The 16,217-nt window shown below is 32.9% G+C and overlaps 2 protein-coding genes across 4 annotated transcripts; one reads left to right on the top strand and one right to left on the bottom strand.

Moving 5' to 3' along the window:
• Positions 3,430–8,851, bottom strand: LOC107629937 (protein FAR1-RELATED SEQUENCE 5). Of its 3 annotated transcripts, none has more exons than XM_016332887.2 (3): positions 8,510–8,851; positions 6,390–6,517; positions 3,430–5,518 (listed from the first exon to the last, which is right to left on the bottom strand). In XM_016332887.2, exon 3 carries the CDS (start codon positions 5,510–5,512, stop codon positions 3,485–3,487), a length of 2,028 nt encoding a protein of 675 aa, XP_016188373.1. In that variant the 5' UTR covers positions 5,513–5,518; positions 6,390–6,517; positions 8,510–8,851; the 3' UTR covers positions 3,430–3,484. The 3 variants fall into 3 exon arrangements, with proteins under 3 accessions (XP_016188373.1, XP_016188374.1, XP_020973989.1); XM_016332888.2 differs by having other exon boundaries at positions 6,390–6,514; XM_021118330.1 differs by having other exon boundaries at positions 6,390–6,484; positions 8,582–8,851.
• Positions 9,853–15,126, top strand: LOC107632677 (formin-like protein 5). Its single transcript, XM_021117199.1, has 7 exons — positions 9,853–9,990; positions 10,723–11,152; positions 11,548–11,688; positions 11,754–12,051; positions 12,638–12,831; positions 13,139–13,374; positions 13,710–15,126. Exons 1-7 carry the CDS (start codon positions 9,853–9,855, stop codon positions 14,658–14,660), a joined length of 2,388 nt encoding a protein of 795 aa, XP_020972858.1. The 3' UTR covers positions 14,661–15,126.

Raw genomic sequence — 16,217 nt, 5'->3', positions numbered from 1 at the left:
TTTATTTTTGTTAGTATGAGAAGAATAATTAAATTGATTTTTTTTCCTGGGTTTAGATTTTTTTTTCGTTGAAGAGATTTTGAAATTAAATTCATATTTCATTACCAAATAATCTAATACAATAAAACTTATTTATTTTGTCTTCTAATCCAACAATATCAAAAGCCCAACAGACTGAGATCAAATTTTATCTCTCATTAATTAATTTAACTAAACCTAATTATACAAACAAACAAAAGTTTAATGTCACGTAAACAGTGGCAATAAAACAAGCACAGTAGAATGTCATTTTTGGTCTCCTAACTAAACACTTGTCACATATTGAATATATCCACATCATTTCTACACATGTAGAAAGTAAATAACTTCTACATGATAGAACTTCCCTTCCATCCATTTATATAGTTGGTAGCTTTAAGGCAATTGTTAGTTGTCATTTTAGTTTTAAATTGATTTTTTTGACACAAGTTCTGAAATCCTGGCCAGAGTTGCCTTAATAGCAATAGCATATTTACTTGCATATTTCTTGGTGTCTCATGTTGCAACAGACCATAATTTAGTAATGTTTATGCAGAATCAATGACGATGAACTCCACAGATTTTACTCAGCTTGTAATAATGACGTTTCAAGCTTCTTTACAGCAATCAAGAAGACAATTCAATAGCGGGGGAGTTACAAAATTTTGTCAGAAGAAGAACTAGATAGTTGATTAAGTTTGGTGTTCTGACATGTGTTTGATGTGATGCAAAGACCTTGCCCTATTATAAGGTTTGGCCTAACTTGTAGATCATTGGTGTCTCGTGATAGACCTCAATTTAATTTTTTAATTTAAAAAGAAATAATTTGTATAATTATAGCATAATTTGTATAATTTAAAAAAGGTATAATTAGTAATAAATAAAAATATTATCTTTCTCCTAATAATATAATCATATCAAATATTACCATTAATTAATTTAAAATTCACGTTCTTTCCGTAAGTATAATATTATTTACGATTAAAAAAGAAATTATTGATTAATGGTATAATAAAGAATATCAAAATAAAATATTTTTAAACACATTAGGAAACAAAATATTAACATAACCTAATATAAGTATCTAAAACTAACCAATTAAAATATTTAAATTCCTTAAATTAATTTTAAAATGTTGTTCTATTCTCAAAATTAAAAAAAAATTCACTTTATTATATTAATTTTCGTAATTAGAGTATATTCATTTAACTATAATGCTTTTAAAATTAGAGAATATATTATTAATTAACGATATCATAATTTGATTCTTTAGGCTAAGAACAAATAATTAAGTATAATTGTAATATAACTAGTATTAAATTAGAACAATTTTTTGGAGATTAAACTAATCAAATCCTAATATTAGAATTCAGTTATTTAAATAATATCTATAGTATTGAATTCTAGACCTTAGATATTTATACATTAGCATTGTTTTTGCAACTACAACCAATAAAAATACTCTGACCAGACTGAATGTACAAAAATCACGTAAATTCAGACCATCTTCTTGATTACGATAGAAAATTAACAATTATAATATGTTTATAGAAAAAAATAAATAAAAAAAGAAGCTAAGGATATATTTGTGTACTTACACAAAAAGTTATCTAGCGTATATGTATTCTATCAAATTTTGTTTAGTTTTACTTTTATTTTATTTTATTCTATATTTTTGTGTGGATTAAAAAATAATATTCCTAATATATGAATAATGTTAATACATATTAAACTAATTTTACAAAGGAAAAAATTTCCGCTGCTATAAAAGATGGGTGTATAAATAAATACTAACGTACCTATTAATCCAATTTTCAAAAATATGTATAATAATAAATGAGATGTTAACTATTATGATGATTATTTCATATTTTGATCAAGAGGTTTTGGAATTAAGTCTTACAAACAAAAAATTGTACCTTTTCATAAGTTATATAATTAAGGTTATTTTAGAAAAAAAAATTATTTTGGAATAGTAAAAATATTTGGGATAAATCATAGACTAATTTAATATATAGACAATAGTTGTATACTAAATGTTAAAATTTTTCAGTAAACATTTGAAATTTGTTTGAAAACTGATGCAATTTCAAACGGAATTTACAAATGATGTTATTTTCGTCCCAAATCTGTGGGCAAAAATTTTAGCTACTTCGAAAGGTTAGCTATAGTAAAAGCATTTACGACTAATTATAGACAAATTTGGGATACAATTAAGATTTTTTTAAAATACGTCCCAGATCCGTCTAAAGTTATTGCGCATATTCAGATGGAATACGGACGAATTGTTTTTTTTTTTTCAAAATGTGTTGCTAATCTGTATGAAAATTTTGGCGCCAACTAAAAAAAATTTGTCGCCAAAATTTGGGGCAAAATTTAGACAAATTTAGGACATAACATATTATTTCAATGCCTCCACCAAAAGTTGTTTGACATTTGTCTTAAATTTGTCTGAAAATAAAAAGTCATTCAGACAAAATGAATTTCGTCTGAAATTTGACAAAAATCATTGTAGCTCTTTTATATTTGTTTAAGTGACATTAATTTCTCTTTGCCAAAGATAGTGGTATTTTGAGAGATTTTATTTTTTAAATTTGTATAATAGTTAAGGAAGTATAGATAAATACTTATGAAATTGGACTATCTTCATAAATGTTTTTTCGATGTATCTTCCAATTTAGTATAAAAAGTCACTGGCTCTCTCTCAAAGTGTTTTTAACTTAGAGTTAATGTATAATCGTAAGCTCCAATGATTTTATTATGCAAAAATGTGCAAAGTTGCTAACTTTTTTATAGAGATGTTTTAGGTAAAAAAATTTTAACTAACTTTCATAAAATAATTGCATAATATTTATAATAATAATAAATGAGAATATTTACTTTCTCCTAATAATATAATTATATATTTCAAGAAAAATGCTAAGAAAAATTTTTTATTTTTTAATCATTTACTAAGAAAATAACAAGACGTGAATGTCCATACGTTTTTTATTTTTTACTTGAATGATAAACAATTTGAAAACATAAAATTGATGTGAAATAGGCTTTCATGTCGCAAAATGGACACGCATAAGTCCATTTGTATTTATATTAATAAAAAATCCGTTTGATTTGTGTTATTAGAGAATCTGGTTTTTAAAGGAAAGAGTATTTGACCCCCCAAAAAAAAAAGAAAATATAATAAATAAATAAGAAAAAAAAGAAAGGAAATAAGAAACACAATAACAAATATAAAAACTACTTACCATCATGACAGAATCTTTAACTCTAAAAGTTTCCAAGTTTGAATTATTTTAAAATCAAAGACCAACAACGATTTATTCTAAGTTTGGATTAACGTAATTATAAAGTAAGACATCTTTATAAAAAAAAAATACTAAATTGAATTTAAATTTAAATTTGAATATCAAATGAAAAAATAAAATATCTTAATTATTTGTTACGATATCAATACAAAAAATTGGATTTAATTTGAATCTCTTGTTTGTCTTTTCAAGTCAGATTTTTGTTCTAGTGTTTGGGTCCAACACCAGACTTCATTCATAGTGTCATGGAAAGAAGGACCATCTTGAGCTCCTAAGAATACCATCCACGTAGCTGCCACTGACAATGCGCCATAGCGCATTAAAAATTCTCTTTCTCTGTCTTGCGTAGTGCCTCCAGCAGAACTTTCATCCAGATACTTCTTAGCATCCTTCGACCATCTTTTCAAAAGAAGTCTATCTGGCAACTTCTGTAAACCTACCCTTTTCATTGCACAAAACATGTGGCTGCAAGGAATGCCTTCACTACTCCACCGACTACATTCACACTCCATATGCTCAGTATTGCGATCATAAAGTACGTTATAAATATGTTGCCTCCTGTCACACTCCTTAACTTTTAACACAACAGTGGTTGATATGTTTTCCTCATTTATTACATCTAATGCGACCACTCTTTGAATCTCCTTTTTTACTTCTCCAAGAATCTCCCTTGTGTAAAAATTGGCAGCAGAAAGCTCCAATGCTTCTAGCCCAGTAGTTAGAACGGGCTCTCCATACAGCGTCTTAAATTGAGAAACTAATTCATTGTTTCTATAGTCCCTAAGAGCATGTTCAAGATTTTGGACCAACTCTAGAAGACTTTGGTGAATGCAAATAAACCTCTTGATGAAGTTGTTTATCGCCTCACACCTTGATGTTGTTCTAAGTCCAGCACAGAATTTATCCCTCAAGTAAGCGCTTGCCCAACTTTTCCTCTTCTCATATTCATTTAGAACCCATTCATTTTCCTCCAACCCATATTTTTTTATCATATTCTCCCAATATTCTTCAAATTCATCCGGATGCCATGGAGTATACAAACATCTTTTGAAGTCGTTGGAAAATTTTTTGTTTTTTATTTTTGCCGTTACATTCTTCTGAATGTGCCAACCACATAATCGGTGAGTTGCATCCGGGAAGATTTCTCGAATTGCTGCCTTCATTGCTTCGTCACCATCTGTGACCACAACACTGGGAGACTTGTTCAGCATGACTTCTAGAAAGTTTTGCAACAACCATGTATATGTTGCTGTCCGTTCGTCCTCTACCAAGGCAAAACCAAATATACATGTTTGGCGGTGATGGTTATAACCTGAGAAGATTACCAACGGCCTTCTGTACTTATTCTTCCGGTAGGTTGTATCGAATGCAAGCACATCTCCAAAGCACTGATAATCGGACCTACAAATGCCATCTGCCCAAAATAAACTTGCCAGCCGACCTTCATCAGTAGCACTGTACCTTACCATGGCCATCGGGTCGACATCTGCTTTCCCAAGTAGATAGCTAATCGTCGCATTGGAATCCCCACCAATGAGCTTTGCACGACGAGTTCTTTGAAAGTGATTATCTAGGTCCTTCTTTGTGAACCCGACATTGGCATAACCACCGGCTTGGCCTACCATTAGTCCCATTATTTTAGAGGTTGGAAGACCATGATCATGCATGGTATTCGCCTGAGCTTTTTGTGGCTCAGTCAACCCTCGATGGTTTGGAATTAGGTGTACCAAGCATTTTGGGACAAGATCGTGGTTGTGCTTCTCAACTAATTTTTTAACCCTCCAAGTCGAAGTTTTAGTGTCAAGATACACCGCAAGCATGGCTTCACAACCAGTGCGAGTCAGCGCTCTATGCTCCCTCTTCCTACTCAAACTAGATATGTATTTCTCGGCTCTCTTTCCTTCCTTGCTGCAAAAAAACCTCCTTCTGCGCTGTGTTCCATCTTTTCCACGTGCTGTATCACCCTTGCGAACTCCAAACCCGAGACACCTCGCATAACGTACATACAAGTTATAAGCTGCATCCGATGTTTCAAAGGTCTGGTTTATAATATCATCGGCCGTCACAGACACACACTTACTACTGCTGCCACCGCAATCACAAGTGCAGTTAACATTTTCTTCCACACCATTCATCATGCAATCTTCGACGTTCTCTTGTGAACTGAGTGGTTCCGAGTCAACATCCATTGCACCCTAATGAGATGAATTAATCAAAGGGCAATAAATAACAGTTTTCGATTAAATGCTATTAGTATTAATTAATTAAAACCTTTGAAAGTGACTGACTAATGCTCGTTGTTATAATTACAAGTAATCCCTAACACTAAACCTGAAATCAATAAAGCTAAACAAAAATTTCAATAATGATTTATAAAATTTCAATTATGGTCTAGTAGATACATGAGCAATATATATATATATATATGCGGAGCAATGCCTAATATTATTTGAACTCATATTTGATGCAAAATATAAAAGTTTTGGTTAAACTAAATTTCTTGAATATCCATGAGTGATGCTTCTCCAATCAGAACTTTTTACCCACTTAATGAACTTAATATTTTGGTTCTTATACATACAGCTATGTACATGCAAGTGGAAGGCAAAGCACCTTTCAATTGAATCTAACTTGCGAACGTATTTGTAGTAGCTAGAGAAAACTATAGAGTAGTCTATATATATTCTAATCATTCTTTGATGCATATACACCTCTGGACACTTTGTTTTCAATAAACAATAATATCACTAATAATTAGAAATTATGAAAGGTAGTTTTCAAATAACAGAGAAATTCAAGTCTTTCAGACTATATATCGACCCTGAAAGTCCATTTTAATTTCATTTTACCAGTTTTTTGCATAGCCCATTTAAATCTGTTTGATCCCAATTATACAATTATTAATAAAATAGTAAAAATCCCTAATTTTGGCTTCAGTTCATGTTTTTATGAATACCCATGTGCCCATATTCATGATCTTCACTCAATGTGATTATTTTCAGCAAAAAAATCAAACACAGCAACAAAACACAAAAGGGACGAACAGGAAAATTTGTAGGAACTCACCAAATTGGGACCAGGTTGTGCGAAGGAAGCCGAGAAGCTGCTGAAGGCGAGGAGGAAGTCCGGGGACCTGCTGCTTCTGTCTCCGGCGTGGAAGACTTCCACCCTCCTAGGTGGATATGCTAAAGCTGCTGAAGGACAATAATACAATGCAAGTGTAATTATGTTTTCACTAAAACTCATCTACAGTATTTATTTCCAAAATTAAGTGCATTCCCTTTTTCATTCACTCAATCTTGAGAAACAAGATAAGATCACTTCAGCCTCATTCAACAAAATTGTTGTACCACAAGTTGGTGAATAATCATGGTCTGCATATCTTTGGTCATGTTTCAGGTAATGACCATGGATATTTGAAGAAAAAGGTAGGAATTGCAATTGGTGCGACTATTTTGGGATTAATCACATCTGTTAGCATAGTGATAATAAAAAAATCAGGTAAATATTGTCACAAATATAATTTACCTTATGTCACAGTCCCCAAAAGGAAAAAAGTACAAAGTTGTTTTTTTCATGATCTTACTCACTGTTGTTTTCTAATCAATTAGGAGTTGCAAGAATAATTCAAAGAAACAGACAAGGACAGAATGTCACTGAGCTACCAATATTTGATTTCTCAGTCTTAGTTAAGGCAACAGAGAACTTTTCAAGTCGTAACAAACTTGGAGAAGGTGGTTTTGGATCAGTATACAAGCTAAAATAAAAGCCATTCATTCAAGTACTTTTGTTTTTATTAAAATATCTCCAAGTGACTAACAATACCAAATGATTGTTTTTCAGGGCACACTAACAAATAGCCAAGAGTTAGCTGTGAAAAGGCTTTCAAAAAAGTCTAAACAAGGTTTAGAAGAGTTTAAAAATGAAGTGGCGTTGATAGCCAAACTTCAACATCGTAATCTTGTAAAGCTTTTTTGTTTTTGCATTCAAGGAGTAGAAAAAATATTGATTTATGAATACGTGCCGAATAAAAGCCTAGACTACTTTGATTTTGGTAAGACTCACTCACTATAAATTCTAAAACATATGTTGCAACTATAGTATTTCTTATGTTGCTTGTATACTACAAGTTCAAGTTATATACTAAGCATATCTGCCTAATTGATAAGGTGAAGCCAGAAAGAAGATGCTAGATTGGCTTAAGCGTTTCAACATTATCATTGGTATTGCTCGGGGACTTCTTTATCTTCATCAGGATTCTAGACGGAGGATTATTCATAAAGACTTGAAAACTAGCAACATTCTGTTAGATGCAAATTTGAATCCTAAAATATCAGACTTTGGCCTAGCTCGGACATTCTTAGGCAATCAGCTCGAGGCTAACACGAACAGGGTAGCTGGAACATAGTAAGTAATTTTCAATCTAATCACAACTCTTTTAGATTTCATTTGTATTTATCTTAGTTTCATATTGGACTTTGAGTAGTTATATGCCTCCCGAATATGCAGTACATGGACAATATTCAATGAAGTCTGATGTTTTTAGCTACGGTGTCATACTACTAGAGTTGATAAGTGGGAAGAATAATAGAAAAATTGTTTTAATCCCTTGATACAGTCTAGTAGAAATTAAAGAACCTTTATACTCATATATATATTCCCATGGTTCTGTTGGTTCTCTGATTTTTCAATTCGGGATTTGTCCCTTCTAATGTTTTGTTTATTCTCAATGAAAAAGTAGGACGAAAGGACACAGAAAACCTTTAATGCGTATACAAAAGACAAAGAATTCAACACATAAAGAATGAAATACCAGAATATTAAGACCTTATCATATATATAGCTATATATTCTCTATGCAATTTGCACCTCTGCAATTATATATATATTTTTTTTATATTACTGTTTCCCTTTCATCACTACTTCTTATTTCAAAGTCCATTTTAATTTCAGTTACCAGTTTTTTGCATAACCCATTTAATTCTGTTTGATCCCAATTATACAATTATTAATAAAATAGTAAAAAACCCCAATTTTGCCTTCAATCATTCATACAGTTCATCTTTTTATGAATACCCATGTGCCCATATTGGTGATCTTCACTCAATGTGATTATTTTCGGCAAACAAATCAAACACAGCAACCAAACACAAAAGGGACGAACAGGGAAATTTGTTGGAACTCACCAAATTGGGACCAGGTTATGCGAAGGAAGCCGAGGAGTTGCTGCTTCTGTCTCCGGCGTCGACGGGCGCAACGACGGCGCGAGACTGACTGCGATGCGGTGACAAGACACGGAGCGGCGACGACGTCCAGTCCCGGGAGCTGCTGCTACTGCCGCCAGCGACGACGAGGGGAGGGAAGGCGCGCGAGACCGGAGACCGACGACGAGCTTGTCGGGGAGACCGTGAGAGAGACCGATGCCTATAGAGGGAGAGAACTAGGGTTCGCATCAGCAAGGCACAGAGGCACAGTGAGAGATGAGAGCGCTGCTGTGACACAGTGACAGTAATTGAGGGAGGAGAAGAAGATGTGAAACGACGTAGTTTCACAGATTTAAAGGGGAAAAAAAAGACCAGAACCGGTTTATTTAAACCGGACGAATCGAACCGGATTTAACAACATATCTAGTTTGATAATAAATTTTATTGACCGGTTTTTATTAAACAACCAATCATAGAATAACACATCAGCAATTTAAAAAAAAGTTGTTTTAAGGATTTTTATGGGAGCATCCCCCAATTAATAATCTAGACAAAAACTTACACACATTATGGAGGGTAGGAAAGCAAAAGATGAATAAAAAACATAGCTGTCATAGTGTCATGACTGTCATTCCATTTATTTTTTATTTGTTATTTTTTGTCAATATTTCTCTTTTGACTTTTAACACTTTGAATACATAGTTGTCTTTTTCTTCTTCATTCCCCCCTCCCCCCCTCTCTCTCTCTCTCTCTCCTTTGATGCCCCTTGGCCCAGCTCCTTCCAAAACACCAGAAATCCTCGAATGAACAAAATCTTCAACCATCCAAATTTTTGCACTTGAATAGCAAATTAACATTCACTTTTTCAATTATCAACCAACAAAACACAAAAAGCACATTCATACCATTGCATGAATTGGTTTACATTCATTCAATTGGTTTAACTTTTTTCCCCCAGCTAGACTTTATATTATTAATCATACATATATATCTTCTTCACCCTTATTCTGCTTCATCAAATTCTAACACTCGTTTCATGTCCATGTGATTATACATTATTGTATAGTCACATTCCAATAACCTATTCTATCTTATGTTTCTATGATCCAACCTTCGTGGGTTTTTGGAGAATCTTGAGTAATCTACGAAGGTTGGAGATAATTAATTGATACATACATATATTTCTTTGGAAATTATAAAGCCTAAAGCGTATTTGAGAAAGCGCAAGTTTGTTGTATAATTATTATTTTTTTTTCACGTCCAATGAGAGATAATAATGAGAAAAAAGTTTTACATGTTTTGGATTGGTGAATTTGGAAGAAAAAATGGAGTTGACAAGACCTGGCTATGCCGTAATTTATGTCATTCTACTTTGCGCCTTGGCACAAGGGGGCTCAGAGGGGAAGAGGGGCGAGGACGATGATTTTTCTCCATCATCGTTACTTGTACACACAACACAACAGGTTTTGAATTGTTTCTCTCTTTAATTTGTTTATTCATCATCATATCATGCATGATTTTTAATTCCTTGCTATTCATCATCATGAATATCGCATTAGACTATATATTTCATGTGTTTAATTAAGAACAATATTGAGTTTTGATGTTTTAGTATTTGGCTAATTTCACGCCAACTAGGTCTTGTAATAGGAAACTATGTTTTTTATTTTCCCTGCATGCTATGATGTCAATTTCCTTCACAACATGATTTTTAGGGGTATTATGTTCTTCAAAAACATGATAGTATATATCTTGTTATAGATGGTGATTATTTATACAATAAATTGTGAGACCTTTCTCTTCTGTAAAATCTCACTTACTAACATCAGAGTATTTGTCCATGTTATGTGCTATTAATTATATGACAACTTAGTTGAAGGAGTTTTGAAACATGATTAATTTTAGAATAAGTATTTTTCTTTTGTACAACTAATTCATTATAGTATTTTGAATGTGTAATCATCTTTACACACTTATGTCTTATATCTTCTCAATCATAGATTTTATTAAGTGTAAAAATTGATCACATTAATTTAAGTCTATAACTATCATTGGCCTTTTATACATATAGGGTTTAGTTAATATGTGTTTTAAGAACACATGATAAGATTATTATTAGTGAAAAATTTTAAATTTTTTCTTTTAATAAATACTTGAAAATTTAACTTTTTTTATATTTTCAATGGTTTATGCAGGCCGAGATAGTGCCAAAACATAGAAAAGAATTGACAAAGAACATTGAAGCCAAAGAGTTGGACTTACATGCAAAAGAAGAGAGCAATGACATTAGGCCAATACTTTTCAGAGAAAACAACACACACAAAGCAACCAAATCAAACCAAACTATTGATCCACCAACACCACAACCACAGTCACCGCCACCGCGACGATCTCATCGACTCGTTGCCGCTTCTAGATCTCTAACAGAGAGTAGTGATCCTGTAACTTCTCCTCCACCTAATAAAAATGAAGATGACAAACAACCAAAAACGACGGTTCATGGTGCTGCTGCTGTATCAGGAATTCTAATGGCACTTGGGGTGTCCTTTTGCTATAGACAGGTCAAAACCAACAAAGAGGAAAAAGAAGATATACTAATATTAACCTCAAAGGATTATGCTGGCGGTATGAAACCTTATGCTTAACTAATTAGCTTTTAGGAAAAGGGTTAAATCATCATTTATCCTCCATTAAACTTAGTTTCATATGCAGTTTACTTTCCAACTTTGATTCATATTTTATTAGAGTCACATTGCAATTTAGTAAAAGATATCATTTGCACCATTTGATAATATTAGAGTATCACATTGCAGTTTCTCAGTAAAAAAGAAAGAGGTATGATACTTGATTTTTACACCAGTTCTGCATGTAGTAGTTTATTTTGTAAAATTTCTTCTTGTAACTAACGTTACAAGATAAGTTTATTCCGACATATATGTACAAATTTCCTATTATACAGTATATATTTTACTGTTATTGAGATCGAATATTTAAGTTCTTTATTCAATCTAATTATTTAGGTTCACCAAAGATTGTTCGTTTGGGAGATAATACTGAACTTAACAAGCATAATAAGGAAGAAGAATCTGGTACAGATAACAATGAAAAGAAAACTTCTGATGATGATGCTATAAGTGGCTCAATTGATAATAAGAATGAAGGTAGCAACGCTACCTCAGAAGTTGAGACAACAGCACCATTACAAGTTGTGGAACATGTAGTTGAATTTGCACCAGGCCCACCACAACCACCACCACCGCCACCATCTCCACTCCAAGGCTACCCGGTCTGGGCCCTCGGGCGCCACCGCCGCCGCCTTTAAGAGGAGGGCGAGGAACAAGTCATCCTCCACCTGTTCCTTCAAGACCATTGTCTAAAAGATTTAGAAATGTTGCTAGAGTAGATAGCTTTACTGAGGCCCCTGATCCTGCAAAGCCTAAACTAAAGCCATTTTTCTGGGACAAGGTTAATGCAAAATCTGATCAAGCAATGGTGTGGCACGAAATCAGCGGAGGTTCATTCGTGTAAGTAACATTACCCAGTTTGAAATAATTTAATTTGGGGAATGCTAGGAACAATGAAAATTTTGAACAATATAAACAACCACCAATCAAATGAAAATACACTACACCCTAATTTAATGCTATTAATTAAATTTACTCTTTTAACCTTATTAATTCACATTTTACACATTATTCAAAAATCTTGTTAGTTACCTATACTTTTCCATTTAATTTTGATCCACTTCTACAAAAATAGTTACCTTTTGTATCAACCGCATGAATGATCATTTAAAAGAATTGATATGATTGGACAGACAGTGTAAATATCAAAATTAAAATAAATTAAAAAAAACAAAAATATATTGTTTCTATGTTGTTTTGAAAATAGAATCTAAGTGCAGGCTAAGTGATTAAAAATCTATTGAATGAGAAATTTTAATCACTTAGAGAAGTCATGTGAGTTTATGCTTTAATTTTGACCATTCATGTAATATTAAGGGTCCAAATGTTAATCATTTCAATCTCAATATAAATAATTGATATCATGTGATACTCATTTTTCATGTGTACTAATATGATCGTACTTATCTTCATGGCAACTTACCAGATTCAATGAGGAACAGATGGAGTTTTTATTTGGTTGCACAAACCATAACAAAAATGAACGCAAAAAGGATTCACCACAAATTGATTCAGCACAGCTTGTTCAGATTATTGACAAGAAAAAAGCACAGAATTTGTCAATTCTTTTGAAAGCTTTGAATGTGACAACAGAGGAAGTTGTTGATGCCATTAAAGAAGGTGAATCAACTTCTTTTGAATGAGACCTAAGTATACCTCAGAATTTATCATTGCTTCCAAGTAAACGGAATTTTGAAACGGATGGAGTGTTAAAAGTTAAATGCATAAGGAATTCCCTTCTGAATTGATTTAGCATTAAAAATATAAAAATAAACATCAAAAGAATTTATGTTTATCATTAAACCATACTGACTTTTTCTTTAACAAAAGAACTCAACACAATTAAAGTAGAGTTTATTACAATAAATCATAATGATCTATAGTTCATAGCAAAAAACTAGTTATAATAATATGTTGGTTGAATCAGGTAATGAGCTTCCTATTGAGCTCATGCAGACACTGGTGAAGATGGCTCCGACATCCGACGAAGAATTGAAGCTTAGGTTATATACAGGACCCCTTTCTGATCTTGGCCCTGCAGAGAAGTTTCTCAAAGTCTTGGTAGATATTCCATTTGCTTTCAGACGCATTGAATGTTTGATTTTCATGTGTACCCTTCAAGAAGAGTCCTCAACTATGAGGGAGTATTTCACAACATTAGAGGTGAACTTGACTACTTAAGATTCTTTTCTTTCATTTTGAATTTCAATTTTTATTTTAATTTTATCTTCTTAGCTTTATTATAAAGTATAATAGCTATAAGCAGAATTCAAGTGGAATGAAATGTGATGTTTATAAATTAAGATTTCTGAGTTAGAGAAGTTTGTGAATTTGATTATTAGTTTCAATTCAAAGACTAGAAATTAAGCATTGCACTTCATGCTTTTATGATAAGACTGAATAACATTTAGATTGTTTTTAGGTCAAGATAGATTGGTTTGAATTTTTGTTTTCAGTTTCTACATGCTTATCTTATGATTCTTGCAACTGAATGGCAGGTTGCTTGCAAGAAACTTGTAAAAAGTAGGCTATTCTTGAAGCTTCTAGAAGCAGTTCTTAAAACCGGCAACCGAATGAACGACGGAACATACCGCGGCGGCGCGCAAGCATTCAAGCTGGACACACTCTTGAAGCTATCAGACGTGAAAGGAACAGATGGGAAGACGACGCTGCTGCACTTCGTTGTTCAAGAAATCATTCGATCCGAGGGAGTTAGAGCTCTAAGAACGGCGAAAGAAAGCGGAAGCATGCCAAACTTGGAAACAGAGGATTCTTCTGAAGAAAACTACCGAAGCCTCGGCATTGAAGTAGTTTCAGGCCTAAGCGCTGAGCTATTGGACGTGAGAATGGCGGCGTTAATAGACGGCGATTTGATCAGTTCTACGGTGGCGAAACTCAGCCACTCGCTTTCCAAGACTCGAGAGTTTCTTGACACCGAGATGAAGAACGTTCAAGAAGACGGCGAGTTCCGATCTTGCATGGAGGGATTTCTGGAGAAGGCGACATCGGAAGTGGCTTGGTTGATTGAGGAGGAGAAGAGGATAACGGAACTTGTTAAGGGAACTGCAGATTATTTTCACGGTAATTCAGGGAAAGAAGAAGGGCTTAGATTGTTCGCCGTTGTCCGCGATTTCTTGTTCATATTGGATAAGGTGTGCAAGGAGGTGAAGGAAACAAACATTAAAGAGGCAAAGATTAATGCTGCTTCAAAGAATTATAATAATAACAATAATAATCATAATGATAATAACAATAATAATAGTAATGTTAAAGAGTCTTCACCGTCAGTGACGCCGTCTTCTACCACGGAAGCTCAACAGCAAAATTCAGGGCCTTCTGAACTTCATAGGAGATTGTTTCCTGCTATTGTCCAGAGGAGAGTGGATGATGATTCTAGCTCTGATGATGACTACGACGATGACGACGATAATAACAAAATTTCTCCATAACTTTGGTGTGTATCTAGTTATATATATGTACAGGTGCAACTGGTTTTGGTTTGAAAGTGGATTGTGCTACTTTCTGTCAAGAACTATCTCTCCCAAAATTTTAACTAGAAGTGGGTTTTATATCTGATACAATTCTTCATGCAAGAGCTTCTTTGCTTGAAACATGAACAATGCACAGGTCCATTCATATCTCTGCTGATATTCTTTTATTTATTTATTTAACTTAAAAGAATGAGAATGGTAAAGATCAAATTCTAGATCTTTTGGTGATAAAGACTTTAATATCAATTATGTACCTCTTACTAATAGTTAAGCTTTGGGAGAGATAGTTCTTGATGATGTTTTTGTTTTTTTTTTCTTTTTTATTTTTGACCGAGAGTTGTTTAGAGTGTGTTTGATATGAAGATGAGAATAGGAAGGAAATTTTCATAAACTAGATATAATCGATGAAATTTCAACCCCATTTTGTAGTGAAGTACCAAACACGACTCAATACTGCCTCAAACTCATGGCAAGGAAACAGAAGCCCTTGAGTTGATATATAACGGAATTTCTATGTGATATAAAATTTTTTAATTTAAGAAAGGGGCATGTATTTTGTCATTGTTTGTTAAGGTGAATATCCTGATCAATTTTAGTTTTGTAATGTCTATTTTCTGTAGCAGTGTTCCTTATAAAAATGGTTTGAGCATTGTGGGGTTTCATTTTAACATTTAACGGAGAAGAAAATATACATATAATTAACAAAAATGTAATTTTGATGTATTATAAATGTAAAATATTTTATATATGTATCCAATTACATAACAATATGTGAGCAAAAATAACTACTTTTTACATTATTCGCGTGAATAGGGTTGGCAATGAATAGATAGGGTAGGGTTTGGACTCTACCATAATTCTATCCGCAGATTAAAATTTTTTTTAAAATTTTATCCTATCCTACCCGCGTGTTAAGAATCTCTCAACCCTAACCCCACTCTAAGGTTCTAAATCTTATCCTACCCGCAGAAAATTAAATTTTTTCAAATAAATATAAAATTCAATCATTTTAAATTTCATACATATTAATAAAAAATTGAGTAAATCTAATTTAAGAAATGGTGTTAGAATTTCTGAATTCACTTGGTGTAATATGTGATATCTCAATATGAATTTTATTTTTATTTTAGGCTAACTTTATAAAAAAAATAAATGTATTGTGTTATGAAATTAAACAGCTAGCTTAATAGTTATTACAAATTTGGGTTAAATACGATTTTGGGTCCTAACGTAGAGGCCAAAAATTTATTTTGTCTCTGGCCTTTTTTCGCAACAAAATGATCCCGAAAGTTTTAGTTTATTTTAAAATCGTCCTTTTTACCAAATTTTTTATTTTTATTACCAAATTACCCTTAATAAAAAAATTAAAAAAAGAGAGAAAACGTGTAAAGGAAAAAGGGAAAAGAGAAAACGCAAAGGGAGAAAGGGGGTTCGAGAAGAAGAGAGGGAAGGGAATGGGAGGGGTCCTCGCCGCCGCCGCTGCCGCTCCTCATCGTTCGGTCCTCGTGTCCTCGT

This window comes from Arachis ipaensis, chromosome B03 (genome assembly GCF_000816755.2).
Source record: "Arachis ipaensis cultivar K30076 chromosome B03, Araip1.1, whole genome shotgun sequence".
Classification (NCBI taxonomy): Eukaryota; Viridiplantae; Streptophyta; class Magnoliopsida; order Fabales; family Fabaceae; genus Arachis; species Arachis ipaensis.
This window is presented reverse-complemented; position numbering and strand designations above follow the sequence as displayed.

Coding starts and splice junctions, on each gene's coding strand:
- LOC107629937 (XM_016332887.2), bottom strand. CDS start 5,512: ATGGATGTTGACTCGGAACCACTCAGTTCACAAGAGAACGTCGAAGAT.
- LOC107632677 (XM_021117199.1), top strand. CDS start 9,853: ATGGAGTTGACAAGACCTGGCTATGCCGTAATTTATGTCATTCTACTT. Junction 12,052..12,637: donor ATCAGCGGAGGTTCATTCGT/GTAAGTAACATT, acceptor GCAACTTACCAG/ATTCAATGAGGAACAGATGG. Junction 13,375..13,709: donor AGTATTTCACAACATTAGAG/GTGAACTTGACT, acceptor ACTGAATGGCAG/GTTGCTTGCAAGAAACTTGT.